The following is a 12,745-nucleotide window of genomic DNA, read 5'->3' on the forward strand; positions in this document are numbered from 1 at the left end:
CCAGGAGAGGGTGTAGCCAAACATATATGGGAGAGATTTTGGCCACTGTTTTCTCTTCCATCAGCATTGGGTACAAAAGGGAAGACAGATGTCCAGAGAGGGGACCCTGCCGGCTACACAAAAGCATCACCTATCAGGAAAATAGATTTTCTCCATACCCCGCCTTGTATGGATTCTTTTTAAAGATATAAAAGGGATACCTCTTATCAAAAATGTAACGATTCGCAATCATTATGTGAAGAATAAACAAGTAAGGCTTAGCCATAACATGTGGCTCATGGGGCTGGCCTTTGCTTGAGGCAGTCACTGTAAACTATGTCCTCTCTCTCTTCTGATGGATGCCCCTCCCTGTTCTTTAATCCAGGTACTTTATGAAACACAGGGAACTCATAAATACACGTAAGCAGGTGCTGAACCTCTTGTAAAACCCCACAACCACAACTCCTGCACAGCAAACTCCAGCTAGACAACAAAAGGTCATGTATGTGCTGCACGTAAAGTTGAACCTGGGTTTGAACTTGGACTAGCGTTTAGCGAACATTTACTAAGTGCCAAACATTGGAATACATCCTTTCCATGAAATATCTCCTTGAATCCTCAGAGCAGCCCCGTGAAATAAAGCACGATTACTTTCACCACTTTACACATGAAAAGACAGGCTTAGAGAGCTTGTGTTACCTTGACTAAGGCCCATAGCTAGAGAGAATGCATTATCAGTGTACCTCAGATACTCTATAGAGGGAGGCATGTAACAATTTCCTACATTTACAGAGCTAGGAAATGATGCAGTCAGGGTTGGAAACCTGGTCGGCCTGACTCCAGAGCTTGTGCTCTTCATCACCACATTGTCCTGATCTCAGAACTACCTTTATCCACCTTTAAAGGATTCTTTGTGAACTACTCCGCTTAGGGGTTTAAAACAATTTCGTTTCTCCTTTCACACAGAGTGAAAATCTGAGTGGTTTAACTAAACTCTTTGTCTACATGTAGGGACTTCCCAATCCTGGAGCTTCATCTGTTCTCTCTTCCTTAGTGTTAGTTCAAAAGTTAAATTTTAGAGCATGTAATTTAAAGCTCTATTTAGAAATGCTCATTGATGGAGTCAGAGCTGCAGCCATGGAGATATCCCATCGTCTGGAAGATCCTCATTACGTTCTAGGCTTCTGAAAGCCAGATGAAGTACCAGTAAAATATGCTGTGTCCTCCTGAGGAGTTAAGCCTCTGCACTTGAATGCATTCTTGCAGTGTCTCTCTTGCCCCCGTGCTAAGGAAATCTGTAAGCGAGCAGAATGATGGGGGGAGTGGAGAATTAGGGGAAAAGCAATTCAATGTGGTTAAGGTACCAGTGTGTGGCAAGGCCATAAGCACTCAAAAGTTTATGGAAGGGCTTCCCTGGTGGTGCAGTGGTTGAGAGTCTGCCTGCCGATGCAAGGGACACGGGTTCGTGCCCCGGTCCGGGGGAGGATCCCACATGCCACGGAGCGGCTGGGCCTGTGAGCCATGGCCGCTGAGTCTGCGTGTCCGGAGCCTGTGCTCCGTAACGGGAGAGGCCACAACAGTGAGAGGCCCGTGTACCACAAAAAAAAAAAAAAAAAAAAAAAGTTCATGGAATACCCTTTGGCGGTGATGAACTCTCTGCCTATCCTGTTGTCATTCAAACCTCAAGTGTGCTATTTGACCTTAATACATCTGCTCCATTATAATGTCACAGGTAGTGAGTACACAGGTAGCAAGAAGGAAGGTTGCTTATTGACAGAAGTGACAAAGAACTGTTATTTTGGTGTTTCCAAGTAATGCATTTCCTGCGATCCTAATTAGCGTGACGAGAAGACTCATTGCCAAGAAATTGTGTGGTATTTGCTTTAGCTTCATTCTGAAATGGTGAGGCTTCGGAGAGTTAGCTCAAAGTATTTATGTGTACTGAGATATTCGGATGCCAGCAGGGCAGAAGAGGTGGTGCAAATTGTTATTCACATATAATTAAACCTAGGTCCCATTCGAGTCCATTAAGCAACAGCCTCAAATCCTTTTAATTAATGGGTTCAGATTGGTGGGCCTGAAGGAGCTAATTAAATTTTTTTCCCAGGATTTTCTGTTTAAATAGACAACCATTGTGCTTCCTACATTTCCTCCAAAGTTATTCTTTGTAATTTAGTGTTGATGAAGGTATCAGCACTTCATGGCAGGCCCTGGTTTTCAGAGGTCAGAAAACACTGTGGGCCCCTGGTTAAACCCACGGAGACCCCTGTCTGCATCTTCCAGGATCTGGAAGCCCTGTGCTTTCCTGAGCCCAGCCACGGCCTGACAGAGGTCCTCTTTTCCCTGGAGAGCCGACACCTCCTCCCCAAAATCTGCTGGGGGTGGCAGATCACAGAGATCCAAAGCCTCAAGGACAGTAACCCTGGGTTCTTCCTATTTAACAAAGCTGGGCTGTCTTGGGACTAATTCTTCATGCCCTCATAGCAGACGGCTTCCAAGCTCTTCTGCTACCACGTTTTCCCTCACCCCTGTGTCTCCCGTTCTTCTGTTCCAGGAGAAATGACCCAGCCAGCAGTGAGAGCTCGGCTGGCTTCTCAAAGCTTTTCTTCCACAGTTCCCTCCTCTGTGGACGCCCCTGAGGGTCATCTCAAGGTTTACAGGATATGAAAGGTTATTCTTCCCAAACAATAAAAAGGTTAAGTACCCTGTTCTGTGCAGAAGAACATAGTTATAGGATAGGGCATCTCTCCAGAAAACCTGAGATTTTAGTTTTTTGCCCCAGAAAATTCCCTGCGGGGGCTTCATGACTCTCCAATATGTTAACATGGGCCACGCTGCGTGTTCAGCCCTGGGATTGAGTGCCCAGCACATACGGGTTGCATCTTCCAGTGCTGCCGGGGTTAGACTCAGGGCTGTCTAGGCAGAAGTGTTCCAAATCATCATTCAATTAAAGCAGCTGCAGAGACAGATTTACTGGGGAGAGGGCCCGGGAAAGGAGACTCAAGCATCTAGCCGTATCCAGTTCAGCAGCATCCTTCACTCTCGGGGCATGGCCATGTGGATGTTCCCCAACATGATGGCAGAAGGAAAGGACACCCCGGGACCCAGTTATCCTTTGCCACTTGATGTGCCTGGGAGACTGGAGAGATTTCAGCATAGGCTCCTTCATGCGGGTAGGGAGATCTCACACGTCACCAAGCCTAGACTTGGACCAAGCCCATCAGGACCCACAGCCGTCCAGTGGTGTGAAGTACCCCGAGGGGAGGGTACGCAAGGATGCCTTTCTATGAGATGATGTTTCATTTCTGGACCCAGGAGTCAGTGCCACTGAACTGCAGGGAGTCCCCTTTGTCACAGCGGCTCTCAGCCGTGGTCCCTGCGAGGACTCTGAGATGTGTTTTTGCTGCCATCTCTTGTCTGCCGTGGGGACAACTCATGGTTTACTTGCTGGGGTGGGAAAGCCTTGCCCAGTTACAGCTCTACACCCTCGCCCCACATTGAGGGGAAAATAAAACCCAAGATGCTGGTGTCCCCCAGCGAAAACCCCATTATGAAAACCCATGTTTGCTGACCTACCATCGTTTTAATGCAGCTCCATGTGAACTGTAATCAAACTGCCGAGCGACCTTTCTGTCCCTCTGCCCAGCATCACTGAAAGGGCCTGTTGTTCCTTTGGTTCAATGAAGAAACCTTCTGTTTAGTTAAGCAAGTGTTTTTGCAGTCATGTCTCCTGGTAAGTTACAGAAAGATTATTGTTGGGTCTTGGGTTTTGTTGTTGTTTTTATTCTGTGAATACCTCCACCCCCCAACCCCCTCAGCTGCCCACCCTGACACTTACTGCTTTAGTTTTTTACAAAGGAGGGAAATTCATAATGATCTGAGCAGTTTCCTGGGCCCTTAAAGGTCCCTGGTCATGTTTTTCAGGTCCTAGTGTAAGCTGGCTTCTCATGTATCCACCCCCAACCAGGGCCTGGGAACTTTCCAGAGTCTCAGAGGCATCAGCACAGGAGTGGAGCCCAGAAGAGACCCCCGTGAGCCAGGGATGCCAGTCTGATTGATGTGTTTACATGTGGTGTGCTTCTCTGTCTTACAGCTGTTTGTTGGACTTGGGTTCCCTTATGAAGGCCCGGCTCCCTTGGAGGCCATCGCAAATGGATGTGCTTTTCTGAATCCCAAGTTCAACCCACCCAAAAGCAGCAAAAACACAGACTTTTTCATTGGCAAGCCAACTCTGAGAGAGGTAAGCATCTATAAAAGTCATTCTACTTTCACTCATAGGAATGGTAGCTGTTTATTGAGTGCTAGGAACCTATTTGAACCTCAGAGCCTTGGACGGTAGGTATTGTCAACTTCATTTCACTTAGTTGGGTGGAAGGGGGAGGGTGTGCAGGGGCTCAGAGAGATGGATGACTTGGTTACATCCCCTCACTAAGTAGTGGCAGAGCCAGGATTTCCATCTATTTCCGTTCTTCTACAAAGTACGGGGTCTTTTCGCCCTACCCCATCTCCATCCTAATTTGAACAGATATCGCCAGTCTTCCAATTAGCTGAACTCTGATTTCCTGGATGATTAGAGTTTATGGAATAAAAAGAAAATCAAGGGGTTAACAGGTATTTTTAAAGAACCTACTCTCTGTGAAGAGCTTTGGGGAATAAAAAGTGGGCCGTGGGGTCCTTCCTTGAAGAATCATCATCCTTGAGAAAAAAGACGTATTGGGGCAACTGAATTGTATGCCTGGTATTTTAGCCGACTGTCAGCAGGTGCCATCCTGAGAAGCAATCCTGTCATCACTCGAACCATATGCAGAAGGCTTATTTGGATTGCCTTTGGAGGTCCTCTTGAAAATCCACAGTGGGTGATGAATCACCATTGAAGGCAGTTGGATTCTATTTGGGACAATAAACCAAAGTCATTTAGAGCATGTGAGTGACCAGGCTGGGTGTTTCTACATCTGGTTAGAAACACGTATGTGCAAGAACCCATAAGATTGACTTCTTATTATTTCTTATGTATTTCTGCACGGTTCGTAAGTGGCTCTCCAGGCTGCTTTCAAGGAGGAAGCCTCTAAGTGTCGATTTGTCCCAGTGCCCTTGTCATTTGGGACCGTCTACTGGGGAGGACACTGCTGGGCAGCCCTCCCGGGGCATGTTTCTAAAGCATACATTTTTCACCTCTGCTACTTTTAAACCTTTCTGGGTCATTTCTCCTGACCCCATTCCCCCCTTCCCCAAATAGTATATAAAACACATTTTCCGTGATTATTCTTTACCTTTCAGTCAGAGAACTTACCAGTTAATAGAGTTGATCATTCTGAGAGTTCTTTTCTTTGACCCTCCCCATCACTGGTGAAAGGGCCAAAGGAGATGGAAGAAGATCAGCAAGACCACAGATTATCCTGAAAAAGATGAACCTATGGCCCAGATAACCTCTGACAAAGGTTAACGAGGCGTGTGCGTGCGTGTGTGCGTGCGTGTGTGCGTGCGTGCGTGCACACTTGCTTTTTCCTTCTGCTAGTATTGTAAATTTGAGTTCTTCATTTTGGGGGGCGGGGGGACATTCCTCAGCAACACTTAATGCACACAGTGTTTGGACTTCCCGTGCTGTGGGGCAGGTACCAGAACACAGATCAGGAACCTTCAGTCTGGTACCCAAGAACTTACTCTTTGCAAAGGTTTGAAAGGATGGTCCGCAGCAGTGAGAATGTCTCAACTTAGGCATCTGTGCTTTAGCGTGTGACTGACTTTGAAACTTCGGAGCTCTGGGTAGAAAATGTGGGCTAATAAATCATTCCTGTGTTACGTTTGAATGTAGGAAATCTCTGAAGTTCTACATCTGCCTAAATTGGATAATTATTTGTAATTTTCGATGTTTTTTCCACTTTTTGTGATAAATTATACACAGTGAGAATCGATGATTTTAACCTTTTTTGAGTGTACAGTTCACTGGCATTCAGTACATTCGCGATGTTGTGCAATCATCACCACTATCCACTCTCATAGATTTATTGTCCCAAACAGAAGCTCTGTACATTAACAGTAACTCTCCATTTTCCCCTCCTCCAGCCCTGAATAGAAGAGTAACCACTACTCTACTTTCTGTCTATATAAATGTACCTATTCTAGGTGCCTAATGTAAGTGTCGTCGTACACTGTTTGTGACCAGCTTATTTCACTAAGCATGTTTTCAAGGTTCGTTCGTGTTGTTACATGTGTCAGAATCTTTCCTTTTTAAGGCTGAATAATATTTCATTGTATGAATAGCCCACATTTTGTTTATCCGTTCCTCTGTTCATCGACACTTGGATTGTTTCCATTTCTTGTCTATTACGAAAATGCTGCTACGAACATGGGTGTACAAGTATCTGGTTGAGTCCTTGCTTTCAATTCTTTGTGGTATATATACCTATGAGTGGAATTGCTGGAACTTGCTTTTTATTTATTTTGAAATAATATTAGTCTTAAAGAAAAACTGCAAAAAGAGTACAAAGTTTGGTTATATGCTTCATGCAGCTTCCGCTAATGGTAACATATTATAAAACCACAGTGTAATTGTCAAAACCAAGCAGTTAACATTGGTACCGTAATATTATCTAAACTATAGACTTTATTTGGATTTCACCAGTTTTTCCACTAACATCCTTTTTCTGGTCCAGGCTCCCACATGGCCTTTACCTGTTATGTCTCTTTAGTCTCCTCCAATCTGTGCCAATTCTTCAGTCTTTCACTGTCATTCATGACCTTGACATTTTGAAAGAGTACCAGTCAGTTGTTCTGTATACACTGTCCCTCCATTTGGATTTGACTGGTGTTTTCTCCTGATTAGTTTGAGGTTACACATTTTTGGCAAGAGTCCCACAGAAGTCATGTGGCCTCAGTGTATCATGTCAGGGGGAACGTGATACCAATGTCTTATTACTTGGTGATGTAACCTTGATCACTTGGTTAAGGTCGTGTTTGCCAGGTTTCTCCACCATAAAGTTACTGTTTTTCTCTATATTGGGGGAAGTACTTTGAGACCATGCAAATACCCTTGTTCTCCTCCAACTTTTGCCCATTTATTTTTACCATGTATTAGTGGATCTTTCTTGCAACCATTGTTACAGTGATATTCTAATGATGCTTTTTCCCTCATGATTTTTTTTTCTGGTTTCCCATGGTAATAACCATCTTAGTTAACATTTCTTGGAGCACTTACTATGTGCTAAGGGCTCTTTAAAAATGATTTTTTATTGAAGTATAGTTGATATACAATGTGTTACTTTCAGGTGTACAGCAAAGTGATTCAGTTTCATATATATATTTTTTCTTTTTCAGATTCTTTTCCCATATAGGTTATTACAAACTATTGAGTATAGTTCCCTGTGCTATACAGGAGGTCATTGTTTTTTTATCCATTTTATATATAGTAGTATGTATACATTATTCCCAGATTCCTAATTTATCTCTCCCCCTACCCCACCCTTTCCCCTTCGGTAACCATAAGTTTGTTTTCTATGTCTATGAGTCTTTTTCTGTTTTGTAAATAAGTTCATTTGTATCATTTTTTTAGATTCCACATATAAGTGATATCACATGGTATTTGCCTTTCTCTGTCTCACTTACTAATGCATGAAAAGCAAAGAAACCCATCAGTTTTCTTACTGCAGTTTCTATGTACAAGACTTCGGGAAATGATTCATCAAAAGTATTTTGGACTGACTTGATACCTTCTTGATCATTAGAATTAGATAATAATTTAAATTTTGATAATTCTGAAGACTTTGATAACACTGTATTACAACTGAGTACTTTTTCCTGAAAAAAATTTAAGACCCTCTTAAACACAATCTAACCCTTTCCCAGTGAATGATGTAATGTTACATAGATCAGATCAGCCAGTATGAAATTGTTGAGAAAAGTATGTTCATGCTGTCGGTTGTGATCCTTTAGTAATTTGCTTTTTGTTGAGGTGACAGAGGGTTTTCATTCTTCATGGCATAAAAAGGGAATAGGTGTTGGAGCTGCCGCCCAGGCATTTGGTTCCTCCTGTCCTTTCAGATGGTCCCACCAGTGCTGGAATGAGTCTCCAGTTAGAATGGCACTGGGGGAGGCTTTCAACAGCTGCTCAGCAAGTGACCTCCCACAGTTGACTCCATCAGTCCTGGGCTCCCGTGGGAGGGCTGGGATGCAGAGGTCAGCTGACAGATGTTCACTGTATCCCCACAGGGCCTGTGGTACTAAGTCACTGCATTGGGGGAACTTATCAAGACATATTTCCTGTTTCCCAGGAGCTCAGATTTTGATATGGAAGTGTGATAAGAGCGATGCCTAATCAACGGGAATGCATAAGGAAATAGCTGAGTACATTAAGCGGGGGAAGTTAACTTGGAGTGCTGCCCGGTGGAGAATGTGCTGGGTTAGCTAGAAGGGGACAGTGGGGGAGCTGTGCTTTAGAGGAAAAGAAGAGTCGGGTTTTGAGTTGGAGAAGCGTGAATGTTGATGCGTTGGAGGGAAACCCCAAGCAGTTCACTTTACTTTATGCAGGAGGGCAGGTTCCATCTGATGTCCATTTCCTTCTCTGCTGGAGACGGTGCAGAGAGCAGGCTGATAGGCAGTGACATGACACAGCTTTGAGAGGAGCCAGTGAACCTGACCTCACGGGCAGGTGGGCCGCCCCACTCTGCTCTTTCAGCTCACAGAATCCCCCTGATCAAAGATGCTTTTAATTGGGAAAGAGCTATCAACACTTGTACAGATTTCTAAGGGTCAAGAATCCCTAGAAAGTATCCTTTTTTTTTTTTCTCAGCAAATAGAAAAATTTTAACCAAAGCGTATATAATTACATAGCTATCTTTTTGTGCCCTTGCTAATCTTTTGAGCTAAGCAACAATAGATCCATGTAAATGGGTCCATATAAATTGCATCTGTGTCTCTTCTTTGCCTTCATTTGAAGAGAAGTCTAAATTTTTCTTTGTATTTAGAAAACAAAAAGCTTTGTTTTTATTTTTGCACTGGACCCATTTTTAAAACCACAGTGTACACACTCAAGAGAAGTTCCATATACCTTAAGTATTTCAAGTTACACTTTAAATGTAATATAATTTGGATTTCTCTCTTTATATTGGGAGACATATTAGTAGGTTCTGAATCATTATTCTGACATTTTGTAAACCATTAGAAATTCTCTGGCTCCAGGGTTTCCTTTTCCATAAAGAGAACTTGTGTTCTTCTTAGAGATTTAACAGCCGCTCTGAAATAACGTCTCATGTTTAATAAGATTTTCATTACTTTTACAGACTGTACTCCAGTAAATATACTGATTGATATACGATAGCTCAGATCATACGGTTCTCAATAAATTAACAAGGAGGAATGGAACATTCAAAGGGGGAATAATGAATCACAAAATGCCTTACTCATAAAATTAAGTAACCCTCCATAAATGTAAATGAACAAAATGATAATGGCTCAGCATTTTGTATTTTCCAACTGCTTAGAGCAGCCTTGTAAATAAGCAGGGACCTTAAAAGGCAGAGGGGAGAGAGACTGCTAAATAGTGACATTGATGGCAACTTTCATTTACCCTGATTCAGTTGGAAGAATTAATTAGTTTGTTCTCCAGGCCACAAAATGAAAATGGTGTGACACTTTACTCAGCTTCAGGAAAGGTCTAATACAGACATACGTTCAGTCCTGGGATTTTGTTTTAGGTTAGCCGGTTTTAAGCAAGTGATGAAAAGGCTGGTGTTTACATTGAGCTTCTTTTGGTCATTGTCTTAAGAACTCAAGAGCATCCTTTAAAATTGTCATCTTGCTTTGTTGTCAAAAGGTAAAAAGTTGTTGAAGGATCTAGATTTGAATTTGCTCTGCTGCTTTCTAGCTATGTGGTCTTGGGGAATTGTAAGCCCCTCTAACCCTCAGAATCCTCATCAATACACAGGAAACCTGATAAATAATGTCTGCTCAGGTGATTAGCCCAGTGCCTGGCCCAACCGAGGGGCCTCACTGATACGTGCTCAATCTAAAATATGTGCTGAGAAAAAGAAAAGGATGCTCCCCCAGCTCCAGGAGCCTGCGGGCCCTCTTCTTCTATCCCTGACCACACAGCTGAGCAAAAGAAAGAGGGTATATGTCAGAAGCATGGGTAGCTTCAGGCTAGCGAGGGGCGTGACTCTGGCAGAAGAGGCAGGAGCAAAGTCTAGGATACCTGCACCTCAGAATCGCCTGATTTCCACGAGTGGGGGCCAGAGAAGGCTCAGAGTGGAGGCCCAGTCATTTCCCTTCTGGGTTTCCCCCCTGAGTAATGCATGCGCACCATTGGTGTGGTAAGACACAAAGAACGGTGGCCAAGAGCAAGCTGGAGAGGTGCCAGTTGAATCCCCCAGTCCTCTGAGTATATTGGGATCTGAAGAAAAAAAGAGAACCAGCTTGGCCTCACCCCTTCCAGACCCAACACCTTCTTTTATTCTAAGTGTATTATAACATCTACTTTTCACTCCTGAAATGAAAAACATACCCTGCTAACATCATACAGAGTGAAGTAAGTCAGAAAGAGAAAAACAAATACCGTATGCTGACACATATATATGGAATCTAAGAAAAAAAAAAAGTTCATGAAGAACCTAGGGGTAAGACGGGAATAAAGACACAGACCTACTAGAGAATGGACTTGAGGATGTGGGGAGGGGGAAGGGTAAGCTGTGACAAAGTGAGAGAGAGGCATGGACATGTATACACTACCAAACGTAGAATAGATAGCTAGTGGGAAGCAGCTGCACAGCACAGGGAGGTCAGCTCGGTGCTTTGTGACCACCTAGAGGGGTGGGATAGGGAGGGTGGGAGGGAGGGAGATGCAAGAGGGAGGGGATATGGGGATATATGTATATGTATAGCTGATTCACTCTGTTATACAGCAGAAACTAACACACCATTGTAAAGCAATTATACTCCAATAAAGATGTTAAAAAAATCTATTCAATGCCAAGTTTAATCTAAATAAAATCAAAGAGAAATGCGATTATCACACCAAAAAAATGATTCTCTAACTCTAATATGAAAGAGAAGTAAAAGGAAAATACTTTGCTATAAGGTAATAGATATTTTGTGTATATGTAGTCCAGAAATAACTGTATCATACCCATGAACCACACTAGAAGGCATCATGGTGTCTCATTCCTCCTTACAGTGAATATGTTTGTATTTAAGAAGAATAAAACATTGAGCTGAATCTGGTCAGCCCTTTTTACTTATAATTGGCATTAAAGAAAGAGAAGCTAAATAAAAAGGTGCCTACATGTAGACAAACAGATATACGCAACTTGCATTACTGTGACAGCTTCAAATACAGACTGGTTTGGGTATGTTGTACTGGAGACCCAGATCCTCTGCGTGGCATTGACTTTGCTGCCATGATTTTTCTGAAACGATAACGGCTTATTGGTGAAACTCCCAATAAAATGTCCCTTGATTTACATGGCAGTTATGTTCCTGGAAAACTCAATGTATATTCAGACTGTGCCAAAGAGGCAGATTCTGTGAGCCCACCTGAGAGCTTGGCGGGGCATGTGAAGGCCTGTGGGGAGTGGACAGTTCTGCCCTGTGCAGGACGGTCACACACATCTCAAGGCGTCTGGCATCCCTGGTCCTCAGCCACGGGTTGGGGCAGCACCCGCCAACTTTGAGAACTGAAAATGCACCAGAATGCTTTCTTTATACCACAACCTTAAAAGGATACAAGAATAAAGGTGGGAATAAGTTTGAGGGGTAAATTTAGCTGTCTTTAACAAATGGATTCTTCAAGAACTGAGAATTGCCAATATTCCTGTGGGTTTCTTTGGCCACCCTTTGTTTTTAAAATAAAAACTCCTTTAAAACAAAAGCTGCCTTTCCTTGCTTTTCTGATCGCACATTGCCTTTATGACTCTTAAGGCTCCAGTGTTATGCTAATTATTATTCCAAAATTCTCTCTTTTTCTGGTAGCATTATTTCCCTTTCTATCATATGTGCCGATACATGTCCTTCTATGACTTTAAAGCCTATGACAACTTTATTGTAACTTCCTTATACTTACCTGTCTATCCTAACCAGTATTTTATAACAGATGCTAGTTTGATCTAGGTGATTTTCAGGGCTGGGATATGACTGAGGGTAAATATTCATTATTTCTTGGTGTGATTTGGGGAGTTGAAGCCATCTGTAACAGCCTCCATGTCACCTGGTTATGACATTCTAACTCTTTTTCAAAGTGGGACTCAAGGTGAGGCGCCATCACCGGACCTGCCCTGTGGATGCTGTGGTCTCACGCAGGGCCATGGTCCACATGCTGCCCTCCTGGGACCCCTAGACTCCCAGGAACCCCTCCAAAGTGCCCAAGATCCCAGCTCCAAGGGTCTAAGACAGCGTAGCCTGGCCGTGTGTCTTTTAAAACATCCCACATTAGCCTGATGGGCACCGCCAGTGTTGCCAGCCGGGCACACTTTACAGCCTCGGTGTCCTTACCTGTACCCATCAGCGCTGTGCCTGCTTATCCAGATGGTCCTGACGGTAGATGTCCTGCTGGTCAAAACAAAAAAGAAAGAAAGAAAGCTGTGGAACCCTCCCTCTTTTATTGTTATCTGCTTACGGGGTGCTTAGGAGGTTTCCATCGTCAAGGGTCAAAAACAAAAAATGACATTACCTACGCAAGTACAACTCGGAACCATAAAAAGCATGATGCTTCACCTAGCACAGGAGGTTGAGAAATGACAAAAGCCAGTGTTCATGAGACTGAGGTGTTCTGTTTTCTCTT

At 43.4% G+C, this 12,745-nt stretch overlaps 1 protein-coding gene across 1 annotated transcript in view; it reads left to right on the top strand.

Moving 5' to 3' along the window:
- The window catches only part of MGAT5 (alpha-1,6-mannosylglycoprotein 6-beta-N-acetylglucosaminyltransferase), a gene marked incomplete at both ends in the record, with an annotated part of 228,820 nt that overhangs the window by 187,649 nt on the left and 28,426 nt on the right, over positions 1 to 12,745 (top strand). The window contains one exon of the mRNA XM_079710109.1: positions 4,073 to 4,219. Within this exon, the coding sequence (XP_079566235.1) occupies positions 4,073 to 4,219 (147 nt within the window). The remainder of the gene's footprint in view (positions 1 to 4,072; positions 4,220 to 12,745) is intronic.

Source organism: Hyperoodon ampullatus, assembly GCF_949752795.1.
Source record: "Hyperoodon ampullatus genome assembly, chromosome: 8".
NCBI lineage: Eukaryota > Metazoa > Chordata > Mammalia > Artiodactyla > Ziphiidae > Hyperoodon > Hyperoodon ampullatus.